Source organism: Myxine glutinosa, chromosome 1, assembly GCF_964187855.1.
Source record: "Myxine glutinosa chromosome 1, kmMyxGlut1.1, whole genome shotgun sequence".
Taxonomy (NCBI): Eukaryota; Metazoa; Chordata; class Myxini; order Myxiniformes; family Myxinidae; genus Myxine; species Myxine glutinosa.
The window spans coordinates 240128398-240153669 of record NC_136261.1 but is presented as its reverse complement, the minus strand read 5'-3'; the positions used below and the strand labels follow the sequence as shown (position 1 = coordinate 240153669).

Genomic DNA, 25272 nt, shown 5'->3' with positions numbered 1-25272 from the left:
GTACAAAGGTGAACTTTGATAACAGGAAACAACAAGGAGATGTCCACTCTATCACATTTACAGAATGTAAAGATAGTCTTCTGCAAAAGTGCTCAACAAGGAACGATGCATGGGCCGATACTGTTCGGGCTCGACTGCTCATTGTGTGTGACCTTCCAGCGGCAGATGCCGTGTATCACCAGGTATGCAGTTCAAATTTCCGGACAGGGAAACTGATCCCTCTGAATTTTGTACATAATGAAACAGTACAGAAGAAACAGAAATTGGGTAGACGATACAAATCACCACACGAAGGCGGTCGTCCTGCTCTGGATGACAGATGTCAGGCATTTATAAAGGTGACTGAATTCCTTGAGGAAAATGACGACGAACAAAACACAATCTCTGATCTGGTGGACAAAATGGCCGAGTATCTTGCTGACTCAAATGCCGAGTCCTATTCTCAAAGATATATGAAAGACAGACTGATTGAACACTTTGGCGACAGAGTCATTGTCACAACAGTTAATGGCAAATCGAATGTTGCAACGATGAGGCAAACAGCTGACAGTGTACTTTTGGAGTTTCATGCAAACCAGTCTAAGGATCCTATGATTCAGAAGAAAATAATCCTGGAAGCTGCCGCTAAATTCATACTGGATGACATAAAGCAAGTGGAAACAGGGAATGAAACATACCCAACATCGGAAGACTTTGAGTTCAAAGACGCCAGCCTCAACTTTCTTCCTGATACTCTGAAGATTTTTCTTGGAAAGATCTTGAAGGCAAAAGATGTAGAGCTGAAGATAGCTTCAATTGGTCAGGCTATAATGCAAGCTGCACGACCACGTGTCCTGATTGCTCCACTGCAAATTGCACTAGGGGTGCAGCTGCAGCACCATTTCGCCTCTCGTTTCCTTATTGATTCACTGCATGCACATGGGTACTGCAGCTCATACAAGGAAGTCACACGTTTCAACCAAAATGCAGCTGTATACCAGGGTACGGACATACCCAACCACAAGGGAGAATTTGTTCAATATGCAGCTGACAACGTCGACCACAACATTAGAACCTTAGACGGACACAACACCTTCCATGGCATGGGGATAATAGCCATGATTACCCCTGGAACAACACAAGGACATCCGATTCCTAGAGCTCAGGTCACTGCCAGCGACATAGAAACAACTGGAAGAATCCAGATACAGTACCATAGAGCTGACGACCAGGCACTTGCAACCTTGACTTATGGGAGCGTGCCTATCATGAGAGCCCATGATCCCACAGCCAACCTTGATGTACTGTGGAAGACGTCACTGCTGTTCAAGATACCAAGACCTGCATGGTCCGGGATGATGCAACTCTTACATCGTGGTGTCCAGCATTCAAAATCGTCTGTCCTGTTTCTCCCAATGATTGATTTGAGCTCGAGCGACACTACATGCATCTACTCCACTCTCAACTACATTGCGCAACATGCTAAACAACATGATGTACCTACCATCATCACCTTTGATCAGCCACTATGGTGGAAGGCATTGTCGATCATTCTCTCGGAGCCAGATGGAAGCCCTATGCGACGTATTGTGGTAAGGCTAGGTGCCTTTCATATGGAAATGAGCTTCCTTGGCAGCATAGGGCACCTCATGGGTGGTTCTGGGTTGAAGGAGCTGCTAGAACTCATATACGCACCAAATGCAGTGGATCACATCCTAACAGGAAAAGCAATTTCCAGGGCTGTACGGGCACACATCCTCCTGGATGCTGTCCTGAATGCACTCCTCCTGTCTGATCCTCTTGGTAGTAAATGATGATTAGGTAGTGGACTGTTGTTATAGACTGTACATGCAGCTGAATTCGTTAATTGTGGACATTTTTTTTACTTTTAAGCGAATCCTTGACTTCCGACAGTATTTTATGAGTCAGTATTATTAGTTTCTCTATATGTGATTTTATTATGAGTTTGTGATTTTAATCAACAAAATGTGCCATAATTCTGAAACAGTCATGACAAGTGATTCACGTATTTGCATATCAGTGATCAGTATTTAGCTATTGGGAATTTTGTTTACGTGCTTATTTTTTTGTTCCGTACGGGCCGTACTGGGGCTGTAACATGCTGTAATTCCTGATATTAAAAGTATAATTATATACCATGTGCTCGGAATGTATCGCAAAATGTGAACAAATCGTACCGCAAAAGGATGAAAAGGGGGGTCCATGTACCAGTGATTTTGACAGACACCCCATATTTTTAGAGCTTTAGACTTTTGATATGTTATCTGGTATATATTACTGCATACAATTTCGCACTGATATGTAGTGTTGCAGTTTTTTCCTATCTGGCCCCATATTTGGGCTAAATGGCTTGGACTATAAGGAGAATAGGTAAGTTAGCTACGGCTCACTTCCCATAGCCCCTCCTAATTTATTTCATATGCTAATTAAGTGTGAGTCGTTAAGTGTTAAGGCTGGAACGGTATCACCTGCAGTGAACCTTGCAGGAGCTACGGTTCCGGGGGGGGGGGGGGGGGAGGCGGGGTTACGTTTGTGGGGGTAGGTAATGAAATACCTTAATCCAGATAGGATAGTATAGGGTAGTGTGCTCCGAATATCGAGAAGAAGAAACCTTCCTGCACCTAAGTCAGGCCCGGATGTCCGCATAAGCGTTCGATTTCTGCCATCAGAATGGTATCATCAGCATACCTTAGATTATTGATACATCTTTCTCCAATCCTAACTCCAGCCTCGATGTCATCCAAGTTTGATATTTTTTGTCTAAATTATTAAAAACACAAATTAATCAGTAAATTCTGTCAATTACAATGGCATAATAACTACCCCCACTCCTGCTGTGGCCACTCTGGTAAGGAAGGATTGTTTATGGTAGCTTAAACGTAATTAAAAACAAGGTATATAAATACTTTTGTTGGAACCGATCTAATGTAAATGTCTGCATTAACCACATGTAATTTTAGTCTCTGCATGACGACATCTTTCTTTGTCTATTCCAACTGTTGTAGAAATCCACAGCCTCATTGTTTTTGTCTACATCAATGTCAGGATGCAGGAGGGGTTGGGGGGGCAGAGCGGGGGTCGGTTTGAGTTGACGGGGGGGGATGGGGGGGGGGATAAATGAAATGCAGGATAAATTCTGAATGATGCCCCTCCCCTCCTCAAACATCGACGCATCCTGACATTTAATTACAAAAACATGATTGGAGGGAACAATTCACAATTTCAACTGTCACTGTGTGGATCTTTTGGCCGACAGTAATTTGACAAAAACAAGTAAGGAATCAAATGGCTTTTCCCCTTTCTTGGATTTCATAGTAAACACTATAAAAGCATGCGTCCAGAAATAATGAAACTCGAAATTGTAATGAGTAAGCGAATGTCTTTAAGAGGCTACTCACAGCTATATTTTGAAGGGAAACTTATATTGCAGATGAATGCATTTGACATTTCAGAATCAAACAAAATTGGTTCAATGTCCATCAGATGCCATCAAACTGAATATAACAGAAACTAGTCAGAAAAAATCCATTAAAATAGATGAAAAAACATGTTTGGATGGAATCCCAAAAACACAACTTAAACAGGGTATAAATGACACCACAATCCTCTACCTCTTACATTGAGACATTAAACTGCGTAAATTTCAATAAAAACTGGAAAAAATAAGGTGTTCTAAAACTTTTGACCGGTAGTGTATATACAGTCACGTGAAAAAGTAAGTACACCCCATTTAAAGTTTTGACTTTTTCAACATATTTCAACATACAGCTATTTGATCTTCATTTCAACAATATTGATAGATAAAGGTGATATAATATAACAAATATCATGAAACATTTACATTTTGTAGTCCATTGTATAATTTAAATAAACATAAATGCAAATTTCGCATGTGGAATAAGTAAGTACACCCCTACATTTATCACTACTTCAAATACCTAAAATTAGAATCAGGTGCACCAGCTCAGGTGCAAATGATTAGAACATCGTGAGAGAGGATCTTGGAGGAATCTGTCTTATTTAAACCTCAGACATTTAGTTTGGTTTGCTCTTTGTTGTTGAAGTGTGCGGCGTCACCATGCACTAGATCAAAAGAGCTCTCTGAGGCCTTCAGAAAGAAGGTTATCGATGCCTACGAGTCTGGAAAGGGATTTAAAAAGATCTCCAAACAATTTGAAATCAATTATTCACCTGTCCGGAAGATCATCTACAAGTGGAGAAGATTCCAAACAACTGCCAACTTGTTCAGGCCAGCCCGCCCCAGCAAGTTCAGCCCGAGAGCAGACCGCAAGATGCTGAAAGAAGTCTCTAAGAACCCCAGAATGTCATCACGGGACCTACAGGTAGCTCTTGCCACTGTTGATGTCAAAGTGCATGAGTCTACCATTAGAAAGAGGCTGCACAAATTTGATCTACATGGGAGATGTGCCAGGAGGAAAACTTTGCTGTCCAGAAAGAACATCAGGGCAAGACTAAAGTTTGCCAATGAACACCGACGCAAAGACCAGCACTTGTGGAACAATGTGCTCTGGACAGATGAGTCAAAGGTACAGCTATTTGGCCACAGTACCAGAAGACATGTTTGGTGAAAACCAAAGACAGCATTTGACCACAAGAACCTGATACCAACTGTAAAGCATGGTGGTGGATATATTATGGTTTGGGGCAGCTTTGCTGCATCAGGGCCTGGGCAGCTCACCATCATAAAATCCACGATGAATTCTTCATTGTACCAGGGGGTGCTTGAGGATAATGTGAGGCCATCTGTCGGAAAGTTGAAGCTCAACCGAAGGTGGACCTTGCAATATGACAATGACCATAAACATACCAGTAAATCCACCAAGGAAAGGCTGAAAAGAAAGAAATGGAGGGTTCTGGAATGGCCAAGTCAAAGCCCGGATCTAAATCCCATCGAGATGTTGTAGGGGGATTTGAAACAAGCTGTGCATGCAAGAAACCCCTCAAACATTGCACAGCTGAAAGAATTCTGCAAGGAGGAGTGGGCAAAAAATTCTCCCAGTCGATGTCAGAGACTGGTAGACAGTTATAAGAAACGCCTACTTGACGTTGTTTCTGCCAAAGGGGGGCAATACCACCTATGAGAGCCAGGGGTGTACTTACCTTTTCCACATGCGAAATTTGCATTTATGTTTATTTAAATCATACAATCGACTACAAAATGTAAATGTTTCATGATACTTGTTGTATTATATCACCTTTATCTATCAATATTGTTGAAATGAAGATCAAATAGCTGTATGTTGAAAAAGTCAAAACTTTACATGGGGTGTACTTACTTTTTCACGTGACTGTATATATATATATATATAGCCTGACGGCTACCAACTAATGAAATGATACGAAATACGGGATATTGTTGATCGATAAAACACTAACCCCCAATCTCGGACACAGAGCCATATCCCAGTCTGCATTTGCGTAAATATGCTTGCAACGGAATGTGATGTTATATTGTGGTTGTGGTATTTCATCAATTTTTTTTCATTTTTGGTTGTTGTGGTATGAGTGCAATATCCCAGAGACAATGTTACTTCCTCACGTGAGAATCCTTGTAATCGCTTCAGCCATTATTGTTCTGTTCAGGCTGAACAATAAATACGAAATACAATTTGGCGGTTTAGTGATCTCCCAATTTGGTACTTTCGCGATGTATTCTGGCGTCTTTATCAGTTTTGGTAATAATGAAAAATCTCTAAAATAAAAGGTTTGGCTTTTCAAGGCTTATTAGTTCACTCTATAGCAGCCTGTCAGCATCTAATTTTGTCCATCTTTGATTGAACGGCCATTTCTTTCCATGCCATCTCTCCATGTGGAATACTACCTTTTTCCATGATAAATCTTCTTCTTCTTCTTCTTTAACATACACAATTCCCCCGTTATTGTGAGGTTGACTCAGATGAAGCTTGGCTCAAGTCTTCACAAACTGGCTGGTTTGGCCTGACGTTCGACTCAGGTTCGGGTAGGAATTTGGCCACGGTGCTGGGTGCCGGCGATAGCTCACCTCCTATTTGCAAAGGCACCGTGGGATCTTTAACATCTACCAACTAATGCTAACAAACGACCCAGCCAGTTCAATGCCCACAAGGGTCCATGATGCCTCATGCTGCATGCGGAACACCAGGATGAAAGTTTGTTTTTCAGCTGGGTCAAGATTTAAATTCAAAGCTAAAAGGAAATACACCTCCACGTAATCCTGCCAATCTGAAAACACGCTTTGGCCCCAATTTAATGCTGATGACTTTTTTTATATTTAGCTGCCGATGACATCATCACAATCCATATGAGGGCATTTAAGTCTTTACTTCGGGTAAAATTGATCTCGAACTTTGTTGATGTGCTCAATCTCCTCAAAATATATTACTTTTTCACAAGTGTTAAAATTCAGTTTGTGATAAGTTATTAGTAGGACATGGTGTTTTGTGCAGACTCAAAGTCTTAAAATTACGAATTTGATTGTGGAAAGATGAAAAAACACATGTACAGATATAATAGTTTGAAATATGAGACTCGTCTACAATTACTTGCACTGAAATCTGTAAAAACAGACCCTATTTGCAACAAATACTGAAGGTGCTTTTTGTAGTCCGTTGTGCCAGAATTTCAGCTTTTCTTTTTTTCTTCGTAGCACACAAAGAGGAAAATGAACAGTGGAGATTAAAGCACGTGACAGATGAGCGCTGGGTGAGCATTTTCAAAATGTCTGGGTATTATGAACATAATACTGTGAAAATTACAGGTTGTTATCTCCTGACGTTTGCAAATAAAACGAACATTTCTGGGTTTAGAATTGCCCATAAAATCACGGTCAATTTGTCCGACAACATATTGTGCCTCTTGGGTTCCAATTTCCATTTTATAATTCGAATTAAAGTACAAATAGTCTCCATTGAAGTTTCGCGATGTTTGAATTTCAGGTGTTGCTCATATTCATTCAATTATAACTACCATGAACTGTGGATTGCAGATAAAAGCTGCAATAGAAGTTATGGAGGAACAGAAGCTTAAGAGCCAAGAAATTCTACTGCAAGAAAATGAAAGCAAGAAAAATCTAGAAGGTGAGTTCCTATATCTCTTTAAACTTCGGATGAGCAATGGATTATATGTGCACCTCAAATCAAGCTTAGCCTTCAGTAACTTTTGGCTCAACAGTTATCGGAAGGTTTAATATAATCCCTTGTGATGAACCTGGTTTCCAATAGAAAAAACATTTGTGTCCATCGGGCTTATAGTTGCAGAGAGAGAAAAAAAAATTCATACTGATCGGATCAAACGTTGTGCTTGTCGAATTATGACGTCATAATGAAGGCACCAATGACATCATCATTTTTAAAAAAACACCATAAGAGGCCAATTTTCCCCCAGAGCAGGGATTTTTCCCCGCAGCCTTTTTTTTCCCCGCAGTTTTCCCTTTCCCAATTCGCAAATTCGCAATTTTCCCAAGAAAGCGTTCCCAATTTTCCCCGCATCCTTTTTCGGGCACCGTGGTCCCCTTTTTGAGGCAATGTTTTATGGCCGGATGCCCTTCCTGCCGCCAGCCCTGTTAGTCTCCTCTTGCAACACAGAGGGAATTACCAGTGAACAGGTACTCAATTTGCCGACCTCGGAAGGGATGACAGGCTGAGTCAACCCCCCCGGCGTTAATTCAGCGATCGACCGGGATTCGAACCCAGGATCCTAGAATCCCAAGCCGGCACCCTAACCGCTAAGCCAACACCAGGCTAATGACATCATCATTAACATATCTTATTTCACATGGGGAGTACTGAACATACAACCGATCGCCTAACCCTGCTTTTCGCTTTGCGGGCGCAGGGTAATTAAGCCCTCTGAATATAGTGGCTGGAAGACACTAGTCCAAAGTATCATGAATAACAAGAGACCTTGGAATTGAATGAGAATGCAAGTTAATGAAGCAACAAGAATTTCAGCGCAACAAAAAAACAGGAACTAAATATATTTAAATATTTACTATTCAAAGCACAGCACTTATGACCAGGATACCAAGTGATTCAAATTTAAGAAATCAGTTATTTTCTCGACTATTTGACCAATTTATGTTTACTGACAGGACGTCTTGATTGTCTACGCAAAGAAAATGAAATCCTCATGAGAGAGAAGCAACATCTTGAAGCCGAGCAACAACAAGCTCAACATCGTCTTGAGATATTAGCGGAGATGTACAAGGAGAAAGATTCGGCCCTGGAAAGGTGAGTAACTCAAGGTTAGACTCTGTGCTTTACAAATCAGTAATCAGCAACGACGAGGGAAGCCTCGGGTAAGTTGAATCAGATTCTGAGACAGTGTCTCATATACTCGAGTTTGAATCATAATGTGTTGAGTCGAAGTCCAGCAATATAGAGCGTAAGGTAGCCACTGACCATGGTAAGAACAGCGAGCAGTACGGATTTGGGGGTGACCTATTCCTACATTACGATGTACCATACTCTGTGTTAGAGCGTTGGTTCGCCCAGGCAGTTTCTAGGCCAGGGTCATGCTGGGCGGTTTGCCATCCCTCTCCCAGCAGTAGTTGGGGCAGGAATTTGGAACTTGGCCAGGGTACTGGTGATAGCCTCACCCACCCTTTATGAAGGACACTGTGGGGTCTTTAATGTCCATTGACTAATGCCGGCAGATGGGACACCAAGTTTAACATACATCTGAGAGACAGCGCACACACATCGATGAATCACTCTGCCTGTGAACCACTGGGATGACAGTTTATACAGTGGCCTACAAAAGTATTAACCCCCTACCAATAATGCCACATTCAGATGAACAAGTCCACCCATTCCCTATGGGAGCAGAAAGAAGATTCATTCCACTCTGGGGTGTATAGATTACAGTAGATCTAGGGTCAGCCCTCAAGAACATCGGGGGTATGTTCATTTACCAAGCTTCTTGTAGAGCGCTTGCCAAGTGACTTAAACATTCAAGCAGGCACTCTATTTGAAACTGCTGATAAGGAACGGCTGGCTTGGCAAGCGATAGCTAGCTGCTTGGTAACTGAACACACCCTGCTTCCCTTCATTTCAATTTAATGTTAAACAGCATTAGCGACTGTTTCAAAAGGTAATCATACGTGTTTGTGGTTTATAATATTTTTTTTACTTCTGGAACGGGTTATCCACAAAATGCCACAATAAGCTATTTATAAATGTTAACATCTAGTGAATGGCGGTTGGGAATTATATCCAATACGTCCATGTTATCGTTCTCCAACCCATAGCTTTGTCTTAAAAACTCAAAGTTGGAGAACGAGTGTAATCACCCGGAAAGATCTGCCATGGGAAAGATCTGCCATGGCCAAGCATGGAATAAGGGCGGGCCATGTTCCTCTATGGGACAATGTGAATGTTCTGGCGGCATCCCGAACCGGGCCAGGAGGCGAATACTGTCGGCCTGGCACGCTCGCCAAACAAGGAAACCGTTGACAGAGGAGACTGTGGTATTATCACAGGCGTACAGACCTCTCATTCATAAATACATGAGAGACACCGATTCTGAGAAGAGGACAAGGACAAAGTGGGACATAACCGACACAGGTGACAAGGATAACAAGCGTTACACCTCGGTCCCTCGTCGGTGAAGTGATGCGAGTTGACAAAGTGGAAGACGCAGGAAACATGGAAGAGTCGATAATATTTGCGAGTGGGTTGGAGATACACCCACACACCAGATTAGACGTTAGTAGTTCGTTTATTAGTTCCCTACCGGTGTACACCGGAGGGGACTATAGGTTTGCACTCCGTCCCTCCGTCCGTCAGTCCGTCACGCAAATAACAGTTTTCCGGACTTTAAAAAAAAAAAAAACTCTTAATGCTAATGATTTCAAACTTGGCAGATGGTTTCCTCATGATACGTTACAGATCAAGTTCGAACTTCACGACGTTTCGATCATTTTTGACAAAGTTATGGCACTTTGAACTTTGGGAATTCTGATAATTCTGATGATCCTTAACTCAGTGCCATTTTAAGTTTTAATTTCATTTAAAAACCAATTTCTCTGCAATAATAGGACCGATTGAGATAAAATTTTCACCGTAGGGGGGACTCGGTCTGTAGAATATTTTAATGCTAATTATGACGTCACAGGTCACGTGGTTCGGCCGCCATATTGTTTTTCGTGAAAACACGAAAACCCCTTTTCCTCTGCAACGGCTGAACAGATCGAGGCCAAACATTGCAGGCAGAATCGCATACCCATGACGAACATGTCAGTGAGCATGACGTCATGCGTCACATTGTTTCAGAGTTATGACGTTTTTAAGCATGAACCTTTAAAACCGAGCTCCTCCCTCATTTTTGATCCAATCGAGGGGAAACTTCACAGATCTGTTCAGCATGTCAGTCTACTAAAATGTACTTTTGGAATTTGTGATAGGGCACGTGGTTTGGCAGATATCGTTAATTAAACGAAAATATTTTTTAAAAATGGATATCTTGTTTATTCTGGAGTTCTCCTCAAGCCGCACCGCGCCCTCAGCCTCGTCTCGCGAACGTCAAAAGCACGACACAGAGCGTGCTTTCAGGAGGGGCGGAGCCAAGCCGAGCAACATATATATACACATCGATCATTGATCGTGAACCGGAAAATATAATAAATTACTGATATTTAGCGACTCGAAAGGTTCTTTATCAACAACTTATTTTCTCGTGCTTCTGCTGACCTGTCTGCAAGGTGTATAAATCGAAGTCCCGAGTGCAAATCACAGGTGAGCCCGTCCAGAGGTAATTAGCGATTGGGAACGATTCAGAACCTGTGGGTAAATAACCCTTGGTAATTTCCCCAACAGATTTCCGGACGACAGACTGCCGGTAGGTGACATGTATTGCAGCGCAATACTCAGAATGCTTGTTAATGATGAATTTCACCGTACTCAAAGGGATAATGAGTGACTTTGAAATGTTCTTATAACCCTCTCCTGAATGACTCTCTCCTGACTCAAACCTGTCTCCCTCTTCCAAATCCTGGTGGTGTCTGGTAAAATCTGTTTCTGGTGTTTGTTCCCCCTCCATCCCCTCCCTTACCTCAAACGGCTACACAGCTGACTCCGCTCGTGAAAAATCTGAATGCATCAACTCTGTGTTTGCCTCAAAATCTTGTGTCCCAAACCCATCTCTCTCTGTACCCACCTTACCCAGTCATACCCAGCTGCTCCTGGACTCTGTGTCCTTTTCTCCTCACAAGGTGGAGAAGATTCTGTCAACCCTCGACTCTGATTCTGCAACTGGACCTGACGCATTCAACCCACGGGTCCTAAAATCCCGCTCTGCCGCTCTTTCACTCCGTCACTCTGTTCTCTTCACCCTCTCTTTTGCTCAAGGTCATCTGCCATCAGCTTGGAAATCAGCCACATCACCGCTTTCCACAAAGAAGGTGCAAAAACAGATCCTTGCAACTACAGACCCTTGGGACTTCATGATGTTGTTAAATGTTAGCTCTTGGGACCCTTGGGACCACAATCAGCCTTCTCACAATTATCAGCAAAGTCATAGAATCCAGAGGCCAACATCATTGCTTCGGATATCAAATCTTTCCTCTTCTCCAATGGCTTGATCTCTGACCATCAATTTGGTTTCAGACCAGGTCACTCTACTCTGGACATGCTGCTTCTGCTGTCTGAACAATGGATGGAGGTCCTCAATACCAAACAGAAAATTAGAGCCGTCTCCCTTGACATGGGAGCTGAACCGGCGGTTCCGGCTTCCGGTTCCTCGGGCGAGTGAGGCGTGCTTCGAGCTCTCCACGGCATCGAAGTTTGAGTGTTTTCCCATTCTTGTCTTTGTCAAATTTCCACTGGTTATTTTGCTGTGTACGTGTTATTGTGTGTTTCTAGTTGGTGTTGGTTTGTGGTTCGTGCAAACTTGTGTGTAGTTAGTCGTTTTCTGAGTCGTACCTCGTGCGCGGCCTGGTGACTTGGGGCTTCCCTCCCCCCGTCGGTGTTTTGTCGGTTTGGGTTATTTCCTTCGCTGTATTGCTTGTTTCTTTTATTTTGTTTTCTCCCCCTCACCTCACCTCCTGAGACAAAGAATTCTATATTGATTCTTTCTCTCCTCCCGGACACGTGCTTGTTCGCTCTTCTCCTCGTCTCGGCTTGTGCCCCGCCCCCTGTATCTCGTTTTCTTCCGCCTCTGCTCCTTCTTTCTCAAATCCACGTTCTCGCTTGGAGACTTTTCCCGGATTGTTTTTTCATCGTTCTGTTTGGATATTGTTGGAATATGTTTAAACCGCAGCCGTGATGCTGACGCCCCCCCCCCCCCTCCCCAGAATTTACATGTTCTAAACGTTTCCCAGTGTGTACCCTGGTCAGAATAGGTACACCGTATCCCTGCGTGTCGTAAGAGACGACTAAGAGGGTTGGCGTCAGGAAGGGCATCCGGCCATAAAAAACATTGCCTCAAAAAGAGAACCATGACAATCACAAGTACATATGGGCAGGGTGCAGCCCGAAGTGGAGATCGGTTTCTGAGGTTTGGGACATGGAATGTGGGGACAATGACAGGGAGATCAGGAGAAGTGGTGGAAGTATTGGTCAGAAGAAGAGTGGACATATGTTGTGTGCAAGAGACGAGATGGAAGGGAAGTGGTGTGAGAATGGTGAAGGGTAGGCAGGGACAGAAATACAAGTTTGCGTGGCAAGGGTGCCCGGAGGGCGTGAATGGTGTTGGTGTCCTGTTTTCTGAGGAGTTTGTAGACAGTGTGGTGAGTGTGACTAGAGTGAGTGATAGGTTGATGATGGTGAAAATGATGATTGGAAAGCTCTTGGTGAACGTCATCTCGGGATATGCTCCGCAGGTTGGTCGAAGCGATGAAGAGAAGGACAAGTTCTGGTGTGCGATAGAGAAGCTGATGGAAAACGTGAAAGATGAGGAAGTTGTTGTGGTGGGAGGAGACCTGAATGGACATGTGGGAAGGAGTATGGATGGTTTTGAGGGAGTTCATGGGGGTTACGGATATGGTGTGAGAAATGGAGAAGGTGAAAGGATTTTGGAGTTTGCTGATGGAGCTGATTTGTTGATTTGTAATACTCAGTTCCAGAAAGAGGACAATAAGCTTGTTACATACACGTCAGGTGGGTCGACGACAACCGTTGACTACCTGATGGTGCGTCGGCGAGATAGGGGGCACCTCCGGGACACAAAGGTGATCCCGGGGGAGGAGGCTGTTTCACAGCACCACTTGGTTGTCTGCGACATAAGGGTGAAAGGTGCGAGGAGAGCTCGGCGGGTGAAGTACCAACCGAGAATGAAGGTGTGGAGGTTGAAAGAGGTGACAGTAAGGGAGGCATTAAAAGAGAGGCTGAGTAGGGTAGAGGATGATGTGGTTGAGCTTGAAAGTGGTTGGATGTCAATGAAAGCTAGTCTGTTGGGAGCCGTTGGTGAGGTATGTGGATGGACAAAAGGACCACCGAGGCACTCGGAAACATGGTGGTGGGATGTTGAGGTTGGAAAGAGGATTGACGAGAAGAGAAAGAAGTTCAAAGAGTGGCAGAAGGCGAAGGGTACGGGAGCAGAAACAGCAGAGCATGAAAGTTATAAGGCAGCCAGGAAGGCTGCAAAGAAAGAGGAAGCAAAGGCGCAGGAGGCATGTAGGAAAATGTTCGGAGAATGCTTGGATTCGGAAGAGGGTCAGAAAGCAGTATTCAGGATTGCAAAGCACAGAGCGAAAGAGAGGTGTGATGTGATGGGGGTGAGTTGCTTGAAGGATGAAGTGGGACAAATCGTTGTCGACCCAGATGGAATTAAAGGAAGATGGAAAAGATATATGGAAATGCTGTTGAATACAGAGAATGAATGGGATGGCAACATAGAGAGTAACCCAGTTTTAGGACCGGCAGAGAAGATAACTGAGAAGGAAGTTGAGGAAGCGATAAAAGCAATGAAGAGTGGAAAAGCGGGAGGGCCGACGGGAGTTGTGGGAGATATGTTGAAGGCAGCAGGAAGTTGGGGTGTGAAGAGAATGACAGAGATCTGTAATCTGGTGGTGAAAGAAGGCCGCATTCCAGTGGATTGGGAACTGAGTACCCTCGTCCCTCTATACAAGGGGAAAGGTGACCCTCTGGAGTGTGGCTCGTACCGAGCGATAAAGTTATTGGAGCATGGAATGAAGGTATTGGAAAGGGTGTTGGAGAGGAGGATAAGGAAGAAAGTGAAGATCGACGAAATGCAGTTTGGATTTATGCCAGGAAGCGGAACGACAGATGCGCTTTTCATTGTGAGGCAGTTGCAGGAGAAGTACATGGATAAGAGGAAGAAGTTGTTTTTTGGGTTTGTTGATCTGGAGAAAGCATTCAATAGGGTTCCACGCAAAGTATTGACATGGGCATTGAGGAAGTAAGGAGTGGAGGAATGGTTGATCAGAGTAGTGATGGCAATGTACAAAAGAGCACGCACAGCTGTAAGGACGAAGGACGGGAACAGTGGTGAGTTTGAGGTGAAGGTGGGAGTGCATCAGGGGTCGGTACTAAGTCCACTACTATTTGTAGCTGTGATGGAGGTGCTGGCTCAGACCATAAAGGAGGGTTTACCGTGGGAGTTGTTGTATGCAGATGATCTGGTGTGGATTGCGGAAAGTATGGATGGACTGAAGGAAAAGATGAACAAGTGGAAGGAATGTATGGAGACAAAAGGTCTGAAGGTGAATATCGGAAAGACAAAGGTGATGGCAAGTGGTAAAGCATGTGGTGAGGTGGAAAGAACTGGGAAGTGGCCGTGTGCTGTGTGCAGGAAGGGTGTCGGAGTGAACTCCATTCAATGTACAATGTGTGCTGAGTGGGTTCATCAAAAATGTAGTGGTCTGAGAGGGTCATTAACCAGTGTGGCAGCTACATTCAAATGTAAGGTGTGCACAGAGGGAGCTGCAGATGGAGGAAATGTTGAGTTGGATCTTGGAGACGGCGTGAAGCTGGAAGGTGTGAAAACATTTTGCTACCTCGGAGACATGCTGAATGGAGAAGGTGGATCAGACTCGGCAACGGTTGCTCGAGTGAGATGTGCATGGAAGAAGTTTCGGGAACTGAGTGGCGTGCTGATGAGGAGGAGAGTGTCGCTGAAGCTGAAGGGAAAGGTGTATGCTGCATGTGTGAGAAGTGTTATGATTTATGGGAGCGAGACATGGGTAATGAACGTAGAGCAGCAACGAAGGCTGGAAAGGGTGGAAATGCGAATGGTTCGATGGATGTGCGGAGTATCGTTGAGAGAGAGGAAGACAAATGATGAATTGCGAAAGATGATGGGAATATTGCCTGTGATTGATGCTGTGAAGAGGAACAGGTTGAGATGGTTTGGTCATGTATTGAGGAAGGATGAAAGTGACTGGTTGAGAAGAGTGATGGAAGTTAATGTAGAAGGAAGTAGAGGACGGGGAAGACCGAGAAAGACTTGGCTAAATATGGTGGAAGAAGAAATGCGGGCAAGGGGGTTAACAAGGAGAGATGCAGAAAATAGGGCAAAATGGAGAAGATTGTCATGGGGACCGCAAGGCTAACCCCCGCTCTAGCAGGGAACATGGCCTTAAAATGCATGTTGTTGTTGTTGTTGTCCCTTGACATATCACGTGCCTTCGATATGGTCTGGCACCCCGCTCTTCTCACCAAACTCCCCTCCTATGGTATCCAGGGAAATCTCCACGCATGTCTTGCGAACTTCCTCTCTGGTCGTTGTCAATGTGTGGCCCTGAATAGGTTTCTCTCATCTCCCCTTCCTGTTCAGGCTGGAGTTCCTCCAAGGCAGTGTTCTGGGCCTTGTGCTTTTTCTGGTCTTCATCAATGATCTCCGTGACTGTCTTGAAAATCCTCTCTACCTCTTTGCTGATGACTCCACGCTCTGCCGCTCCATTCCTCATCCCTCAGATCGGCAACCTGCAGCCTCCTCACTCTCTGCAGACCTGGACAAAATCACAGACTGGTCAAATAAGTGGAACATGTCTTTCAATCCTGACAAATCCCACACTCTTACTATGTTTCTCCGAAAAGACCGACTTGACAACCCTCCCATCTACTTTCTGAACAATCCTCTTCAAGAAGTTGTCACTCAAGCTTTTAGGTCTCACTATCTGCCATGATCTTTCCTGGGAAAACCACATTTCCAAGCTGGCCTCCAAAGCCAGTCGCCGACTGTGCATCCTCCGTCGTGCGAGGTCGTTTCTGGGCACTTCTGAGCTACTCACCACATACAAACCTTTCATCCGCAGCTCAATGGAATACTATTCTCCCCTCTGGGCCGGTGCTCCTGCCTCACACCTAGCTCGGCTTCACGTTGTTGAAACCAAAGCTTTCAGAATCATTGGAATCTCCCGCGATGAAGCTAACTCCGAGGGTCTTTCACTCACTCACCGGAGGCAGGTTGGTGGTCTTTCCGTCTTCTACCGACTCCTCTCCGGCCTTGCCACCTCAGCTCTCTCTGGGCTCTGTCCCCCAAATATTCCTAGAGGTCGCACAAGATCTGCCTGCAACCCTCTTATGGTTAAACTGCCAAAATCAAGACTCTCTGCTCATCTTCACTCCTTCATTCCTCTTTTCTCCCACCTCTGGAACAAACTCCCTCACTCTCTTCAATCCCACTCCTCCCTCCAGTTCTCTAAAACAGCTGTTCACCACCATCTCTTATCTTCCCCCATCCAAAACCTTGATCTTTTCTACCCCAGCTAATTTCACCCCAGATCCACTTTTTTGAAATACCAACTTCTTTCCTGGAAGTCCTTGCAGTGTCCTTGTGTTTTTTATACTTCTCCCACCCCCTCTCCCCCCTTCCCACACCTCCTCCCCCCAAGCCCTCTCCCTCTCACAGATCTCCCGATGTCCCTGCTGTCAAATGTTGCGTTTGTGCTTCGCCTTCTCTCCCCATCTTGTCTACCGCTACCCTTATTATATGTTTTCTGTGTCTGTTTGATTTTTTGTGTGATAAATGTTCGCTCTTTCACGAGCCTCGATCTTGTATACAAAAAAACAAACAAAACAAAAAAAACTATGGTGCTCCGCCACCACTCTGTCTGACTTCTTTGGAAAGCTCCTTGGTCTTCATGTTTGCTTTGTTGGTTGACCAAGTGAGTTGTACATTGAAACTCCTTAGAAAAGTAAAACTCTTTTATTTTTAAGTTAAGCCACTAATTACATACAGGTGAAGCCTTTTATGCTTATTTTGTAACCTTTCAGACAAATAATTTGCTCCTGCAGTGATTTAAGGATAATTAGGCAAGGGCTTGAGTACTTATGCAAGTGAAAATCATCTGATTACCTCTGCCACCAAAGGTGGATGGAGGTTACATTTTCACACCTGTCTGTTTGTCTGTGAACAGAATATCTCAAAAGGTTATAGATGGATTCAGATGAGGTTTGCTGGAGAGGTTGGGTATGCAACAAGGATGAAATAATTCGATTTTGGTGAGGATCTGGATCCAGATACTTGAGTTTTTAAAGCGATTCTTCAACATTGAGATATGGGGCTAAAAACAATACCACGATATCTCAAAAAGTTATGGATGAATTAGGAAGAAATTTGGTGGACACATTGGGAGTGTGGCAAGAGCGAATCGATTTTACATTGGTGAAGATGCAAATACCGATACGGACACAAGAATACGGAGTAAATGATTCTTCACCATTGAGAGATGGGGCCAAAAACGATAGATAGCACGATATTTCAAAAAGTTTTGGACGGATCATGGCAAAACTAGTTGGACGAGTTATTTTGGTGACAAGAAAAAGCCAATTTGATTTTGGTTCAGGTCCCGATCCGGATCCAGCAGAGCAGTGGAATACAAAACATACACGGTTCAGCCTGGCAGAGGTATGCCCTCTACCGAGTGCCGTTATATTTTTCTCTGTTAATGTACCTTATTCACACTTTATCTACATTTTTTAAAATCTTTTCCTTTGTAGTTTTTTTGTGAAGACTAAATACAAGTTTGTTTGAAAGCATTATGAAATGAGCTCAGGTGGCATCAAAATGTGAAAACTTTGTGGGGGGAGGAGGGGGGTGAATACTTTAGCAATCCACTGAAGCTGGGCTGGGATTCAAACCCTGGCTAGACAGCGTAGGGTCGAGTTTGCATACCTTTAGGCCATCCTGTTAGCCACTATTTCTACATTAACTTGGGATAACCGACCCTTGGATATGATTATACCATAAGCAAAGGTTAAAAAGCATTTCACCCTTTGAATGTAGTCAACGTATAGTTCACATCTTTAATCAGGTTAGTAATTGTATAGCTGAGAAGCTTTTATGCTTTGATTTGAAACATTGAGTTTTGTTTTTGCACACAGATATGGTCGTCTTGTTTCTCTGTACACAAATTGCCAGTGAATACCCAGTGTCTCTGAATTAGGGTGCGTCGCTGTGTGGAACAGGAAGGTGGTTGTTGAAGAACTGGCACAGAAACAGACCGATGAAAGCCTCGTTCAATATCATGAAGAACTACAAGCAGCTCAAGAGAAAATCTCCAAATACAAGTAACGATGTTTCTGATGAAAAAAATGAAACAACTTTGGATTAAAGCACTGTCTATTTATTAATTATGTATGCATAGGAAGGTTGGGAGTGGGTGGGGGCAGATGTATAATTATTTTTATGCCTACGCCAACGAAGTCGCTGGAGGCATTATGTTTTTGGGTTGTCCCTCCACCTGTCCTAAACCTCGTTCTCAGCAACCATATGTCCGATTGAGACGAAACTTTCAAGGTAGGAGTGACACCAATGCAGAATGTTTTTATGATAATTATGACGTCATATGTCACGTGGTATGGCAGCCATCTGGGATTAAAAGCAAATAATTAAAAAATTATTTCTCAGAAACCGCCAAATGGAAAAATTTGAAACTTGTCACATTGTGTCACTGAGAGACAACAAAGCCTTGTCAAGTACTCCCAATGGGGAACAAAAGCATGATAATGATGACATCATAGGTGAAGTGGTATACCAGCCAAAATGTTTTAATCGAATTCCTTATTGTAAAAATCTGAAATTGCATGCACATGATCTATGACTCATTTGTATTGAAATATTAAATTTATGACATCATAGGTCACATGGTTTGGCAGCCATATTGGATTGAAAGAAAATATAAAATAATTATATCTCTGAAAATGCTCACCTTATCGATGTCAAATTTTACAAATATCATCTAACAGCACTGTTGCATATAGTTTGAAAATGACGATGTCGTAGGTCACGTGGTTTGGCAGCCAATTGGATAGAAAAACGAACCTTAACCGATCAATACGAAACTTCACAAACGTGATCCCCTACCCATACATATGCAGAGTGCACATTTTTAAAAGTCATATGTCATGTGGTATGGCAGCTGTATTAGCTTGAAAGCCAATATTTAAAAAAAAAATCCCTTCTCTGAAACTGCTTCACCGATCGATGTGAAACTTGTCATGTCTGGTAAAAATGTGATACTTGAGAACAGCTGAAGGCATTTAAATCAAACTTGTTTATTTTTAGGACAGTGAACGATGGCATCTACCCCTTGTGGGCCTATGGGGAGATATATTGGCGACACAGTCGCATTGTTCTAGTTTCCCATAATTTTTAAACTCTGGTATTTAAGATGCTGTCACATTTCATTTATAACTGTAATCCAAATTTAATTAATCTGAATTTAGTTATTTTCCATCTTCTGGGGATAGAGGGCAGTGCAGGAATATTCTACAAAAGGTGGGCCAGCAGCAGCAGCTTGGTACCAAGCCTCATCTCATATAAAGGAAAATGAGGAAGTAGTACCATTTCAATTATCACCATTAATTTAATCCAACTTAATATAGACATCCCTTTTATAATTCACTTCTACATTTTAATATATGGACAATGGTCATGCAGCTTTCTTTTATCCTTCGCTTTCCATCTCTAATTCACGACCGAACACCTCCTCTTATGTTTGTGTGTGAATTGATGTGTATCTCTGCCTGCGAGTCATCATTGGTGTAAAGGTTGGGGGTGGGAGCAACGGTGTCAATCGCATAGCGCAAAGCCAACATTGCGTGGTGTCTGGGGCCCTGAGGTGGTTCCTGGAAAATTTGGTTTTCTGAGCACTTCATGCTCAACTTTGTGTACAGTCTAAAAAATAAAGAAATAAGAACCAAGAGAGAAAAAAATAGAAATACAAAGAAAGGAATAGGAAAAACAAATGACCTAAAAATCCAAATAGAAAGCATCCAAAAGGCAAAGCCCATTCGCGTCCGGTTTGTGTTCGGACTTCTTCTGTATGCTAAACATGACGAAAGCAGCTAAAATGAAATACCATCAGACCCCGATATTCGCAGTTCCGCTATTCGCGGAATCCACGTATTCACGGTTGATAAATGCGACATGTTTCTCTATTCATGGACAAATGTCCCGCAAATTCGATTTTTTTTGCTTTTTGTGGCTGTATGCCTCGAAATCGCGGCCCACCCCTACAACCCCCAAAATTCGGGGCCATGTTCCAGGAATTCGCGGTTCTTCAAGGGCGCAAAAAAAAATTCACGGGCTGCGAGCTTGACACATTTACAAAACCCATCTTCAACCAACCATGCATAAAGCAGCTGGACATACACAAAAAAACATCTTCTACGATCCACGAGCATGACCTGCTGTGTGATATGCGTTTTCATGGCTTTTGCAGCGACAAATGTTAGCTGGATTATATTTGAGAGCTTCGCAGGATATCCCACAAGATGTGTAAACAAGTCAACACCGTGAATTATTCAATGCAAACGTTTCATTAAATCGATTACATTTTGCTATTTACAGTAAAGCATCATCAGAGATGTTACGCTATGAAAACACTTCCGAGGATGTTCGTTCCATCAGCGACTAAAACATGTCATCCTCAGCGAATTATAGAATACAAATGCTTCATTAAATCTATTATTGAAATTAGCAGATAGGCTCAATACCCACAATGCTCGCAATCCTACATATAGTACAGACTGTCCTCTATCTCGATCATTGTTCTCCTCCCGTTGCTTTGACCTGTGTTTTTGACTTGCTCTGCTCATCGTTCAATAATGGCTCCCAAGTGCAAGACCAGTGCAGGAGATGCGTCGGCTACCAAGAGGCAGAAGAAAGTCATGAGCTTTAGACAGAAAGTGGAGCTGCACGACCGGCTTTCGAGAGGAGAGAGTGCGGCCTCTGTGGGTAGCCATTTTGCCTCGCCAATCGTGGTTTGGTCCTCTCTATTCACGGATTTTCACAACTCAAGAACCTATCCCCCCTTTTTCCATTGAAACGATGCCCCGCTTATTCGCCGGTTTCGCTATTCGCGGATTTTCCAGGAACGTATCCCCCGCGAATAACAGGTTCCAACTGTCCAAAAAAATTGACTTTCGGCGACGATGACCTTTTGATCTCAAAAGTAATAGGCTTCAGCGACCCAATATACAAACCCCGCTCAATTTCAAATCAATTGGATGAAAATTGATTTTTGCAACCTTTGACCTTTTGATCTTGAAGAAAAAAACAATCAGCTTATCCTCTTGGTAAGCCGTGACGTAACACGTGCGTTTGGACCCGGAAACAGAATTATGATGTGGCGCGTTACGTCACGGCTTACCAAGAGGATAACAACAAGACAAAGTCTAACAGCGGCGAAAAGGGCTTGTAAAATATTATAAACCATAAACATATTACTAGCTTTTTAAATAGTCGCTAATGCCGTTTATAACATTAAAGAAAGACATTTGGAGGAATCCCGACATCTGTGAGGTAAGTTTTACTTACAGAACTGAGCGAAGATCTACTGTGATCAATATACCCCACAAGGGTTGGATAATAACATGATCCTTCTGCCGGGCCTATAAGTACTGTGTCGTTGGAAGACCAGTAACGCCGATGCGTTCGATAATTGATAATCATTTTAACAATTGGTTTGTTTTTCACACTGAATGAAAAACATAAAGGTAGAGCATATCAATTGTGATATCCTCTTGGTAAGCCGTGACGTAACGCGCCGCATCATAATTCTGTTTCCGGGTCCAAATGCGTGCGTTACGTCACACTTGCCAAAAGGAAAGCTTTTAATTGGTGAACCAAATTCAGTGACCCCATATTACAAATTCTTAATTTTAGGTCAATTACATGAAAATTGACGATTTTATGTGACGTTGAGCTTTTGACCAAATTATTAATTTGTCTTCTCCATGTTCTCATAAAGCTTTGTTGAAAATTTGATGACAAAAGTTTGATTTGTAAAAAAGAAAAATTACGGCCCAGATAGAAAACACACAGTGATTGCAAAACCCAGTCTCCCGCTGTGTGGGGGGTTGAGGAGGGGGACTAATTAAGTGAGCAAGTGGTGAGAACAGTAGCTGTACATCACAAACGATGCTGCAAGCTTCTAAGGTTTTTCCAAGATGGAAAAAGTAAATATAACATCGGAATTCTTCCGGATCTTTTGATGCCGAGCCTAAAGCAACATAATAGACTGAAAATAATATCGAAACTATAAAATTAAGGTGAAAGCGATTGAGATAGGAAGTCTGTCATAATACACTCTACCAACAGGGGCGGCACTACATGGTACACATTTTCAGAGAATTTGCATCGACCCTCCCCCTTTGTTGCTTTGGATGCAAAAGCAACTATATATGAAGCCATTCAAACAATTGACTGTTGTCAACAAAACAGCTACTTTTGTTTTTTTAAAGAAAACGCCAACAAGACCTAACAGAGGAGCTGCTGGATACTGAGAAGTCTTTCAAGCACCAAGTATGTCATTAAAAAGTTCAATAACAATGTGCACTTTGCAACATGTGAGATTTGAGCAACGAGTTATAAAATGTAAATTGTTGCAGATTTCTGAATGTGAAAAGAAGATTCATAAGACTTGGGTAAGCCTCAAGAAAACTTTTTTTCCCATTTTCAAAACTATAACTGTGGTTTGGTTTAAGGGTTTTGAATATTTTCATTGCACAGCTCACAGAGAGAAAAACTATCCGCCATCTACAGAACACAAGGGAGGAGGTGGACAACCTAAAGCAATGGTACTTAGTATTATTATTAACTCATATTAACTCCATAACCTAGTTGTACTGTTGTTGATGAAATATTTAATTTGCATCAACATTTTTCAGGTTAATAAGGTTGCATCTCAAATTCGAGGCACAACACTCGATTTTGAGACCAGTTCCTGAAAGGCCTCGGTATGGACGTTCAAGGCATCCAATTGGAGGTAAATGAGGTCAATTGAGACAGTAAGATGCTATTTACTTTTAATGTAAACATTAAGGGGGAAAGGGGTCGACTTCAACAAGTTAATTCCAGAGGCCATTTTTCAAAATAGCAAATTTAAACTTTCAGCCTTTGACAGTTTCTGCCTAACTCCATGATCAGCAAGACAAAAAAAGTTCAAACAGAGTTTTTGCCAAGGGTTGCTGTTTCTTTGACTGCACATTGCTTGAACCTCATTTTAAGCAATGTTCAATTTCAATCAGCCAAATTTTATATATACTAGCATAGGCACTCCACCCCTCTAGAGGGGAGTGCCAATCTCAGCCTACCTATGGTGGGTAATTAGTCCCCTACCGGTGTACACCGGAGGGGACTAGAGGTTTGCACGCCATCCCTCCGTCTGTCGTCAGTCCGTCAGTCAGTCAGTCAGTCAGTCAGTCAGTCAGTCAGTCAGTCCGTCAGTCCGTCAGTCAGTCAGTCCGTCAGTCCGTCACGCAAAGAACAGTTTTCCAGACTTTTTTCTAAACGCTTAAAGCTAATGATTTCAAACTTGGCACATGGTTTCCTCATGATAAGTTACAGATCGAGTTCGAACTTCACGACGTTTCGATCATTTTTGACAAAGTTATGGCACTTTGAACTTTGGGAATTCTGATAATTCTGATGATCCTTAACTCAGTGCCATTTTAAGTTTTAATTTCCTTTCAAAACCAATTTCTCTGCAATAATAGGACCGAATGACATCAAATTTTCACGGTAAGGGGGGACTCCGTCTGCAGAATATTTTAATGGTAATTATGACGTCACAGGTCACGTGGTTCGGCCACCATATTGTTTTTCGTGAAAACACAAAAACCCCTTTTTCTCTGCAATGGCTGAACAGATCGAGACCAAACTTTGCAGGCAGGATCGCATACCCATGACGAACAAAAAAGTCAACGAGCATGACGTCATGCGTCACATGGTTTCAGAGTTATGACGTTTTTAAGCATGAACCTTTAAAACCGAGCTCCTCCGTCATTTTGGATCCAATAGAGGGGAAACTTCACAGATGGGTTCAGCATGTCAGTCTACTAAAATGTCCTTTTTGAATTTGCGATAGGGCACGTGGTTTGGCAGATATAGTTAATTAAACGAAAATGTTTGAAAAAATGGATATCTCTTGTTTAAAATAGTGATATTTCCACAAAATGATATGTTTTCTGGGACACACTGTAAACTTGAAAATTATTTTTGAGACATACTATAACCATATGTTGCCTTGCTAGACCACACAAAATTTTTGGTGTGGTAAAATTCCAAATGATCAATTTTGAAGTTTTCTTCACACATTATTTATATATATATATATATATATATATACACACACACACACACACACACACACACACACACACACACACACACACACACACACACACACACACACACATATGTTATATACTTGAGATTGTGGGGGTTGTTGCAGGAGAGATGTTATTTGTGTGGAGGTGTGGGAACGGTGCGGCATGCACTGAGTGCATGCTCAGTAGCATTGACAGCAGGAAGATACAGGTGGCGACATGATCAGGTGCTGGCGGTGGTGGTGCAGATGGTGCAACAAGAGGTGCTGAGATCGAGAGAGAGAAGAGTGGAGAAGGAGACTGATGGGGGAGAGGTGTGGTTTGTCAAAGAGGGCCAAGTGGAAAGAGGTGGAAAGAGGAGGAGGAGGAGGAGGAAAGCAAGAGGGCTGTCAGATGCTTGTGATTGGCAGGTGGTGGCAGACCTAAAGCCACAATTGGTATTCCCAGAGGAGATCTGTGTGACAAGGTTGCGGCCTGACATTGTCATTTGGTCAAGTGCAACAAGACAGGTCATCTTAGGGGAGTTGTCGGCACCTTGGGAAGAGAACATGGAGGAGGTACACGAGAGGAAGAGAGGAAAGTACAGTGAGCTGGAGGCAGAGTGCCGGGAGAAGGGTTGGCGCGTTTCGTGTCAGCCATTTGAGGTGGGGTGTAGAGGGTATATTGGCAATTCCTTTTCTGCATTTCTTGCTAGGCTGGAAGTGTGTGGGACAGAAAGAAGGAGGATGTGTGACAAGGTGGCCCAGGTTGCCTTGAA

At 43.0% G+C, this 25272-nt stretch overlaps 1 protein-coding gene across 2 annotated transcripts in view; it reads left to right on the top strand.

Moving 5' to 3' along the window:
- The window catches only part of LOC137435368 (uncharacterized), a 135428-nt gene that overhangs the window by 89286 nt on the left and 20870 nt on the right, over positions 1 to 25272 (top strand). For both annotated transcript variants that reach the window (XM_078785381.1, XM_068129106.2), the window contains exons 15-22: positions 6647 to 6702; positions 6986 to 7076; positions 8090 to 8228; positions 18369 to 18470; positions 22650 to 22710; positions 22797 to 22832; positions 22918 to 22985; positions 23076 to 23173. In XM_078785381.1, coding sequence (XP_078641507.1) covers positions 6647 to 6702; positions 6986 to 7076; positions 8090 to 8228; positions 18369 to 18470; positions 22650 to 22710; positions 22797 to 22832; positions 22918 to 22985; positions 23076 to 23173 — 651 coding nt within the window. The remainder of the gene's footprint in view (positions 1 to 6646; positions 6703 to 6985; positions 7077 to 8089; positions 8229 to 18368; positions 18471 to 22649; positions 22711 to 22796; positions 22833 to 22917; positions 22986 to 23075; positions 23174 to 25272) is intronic.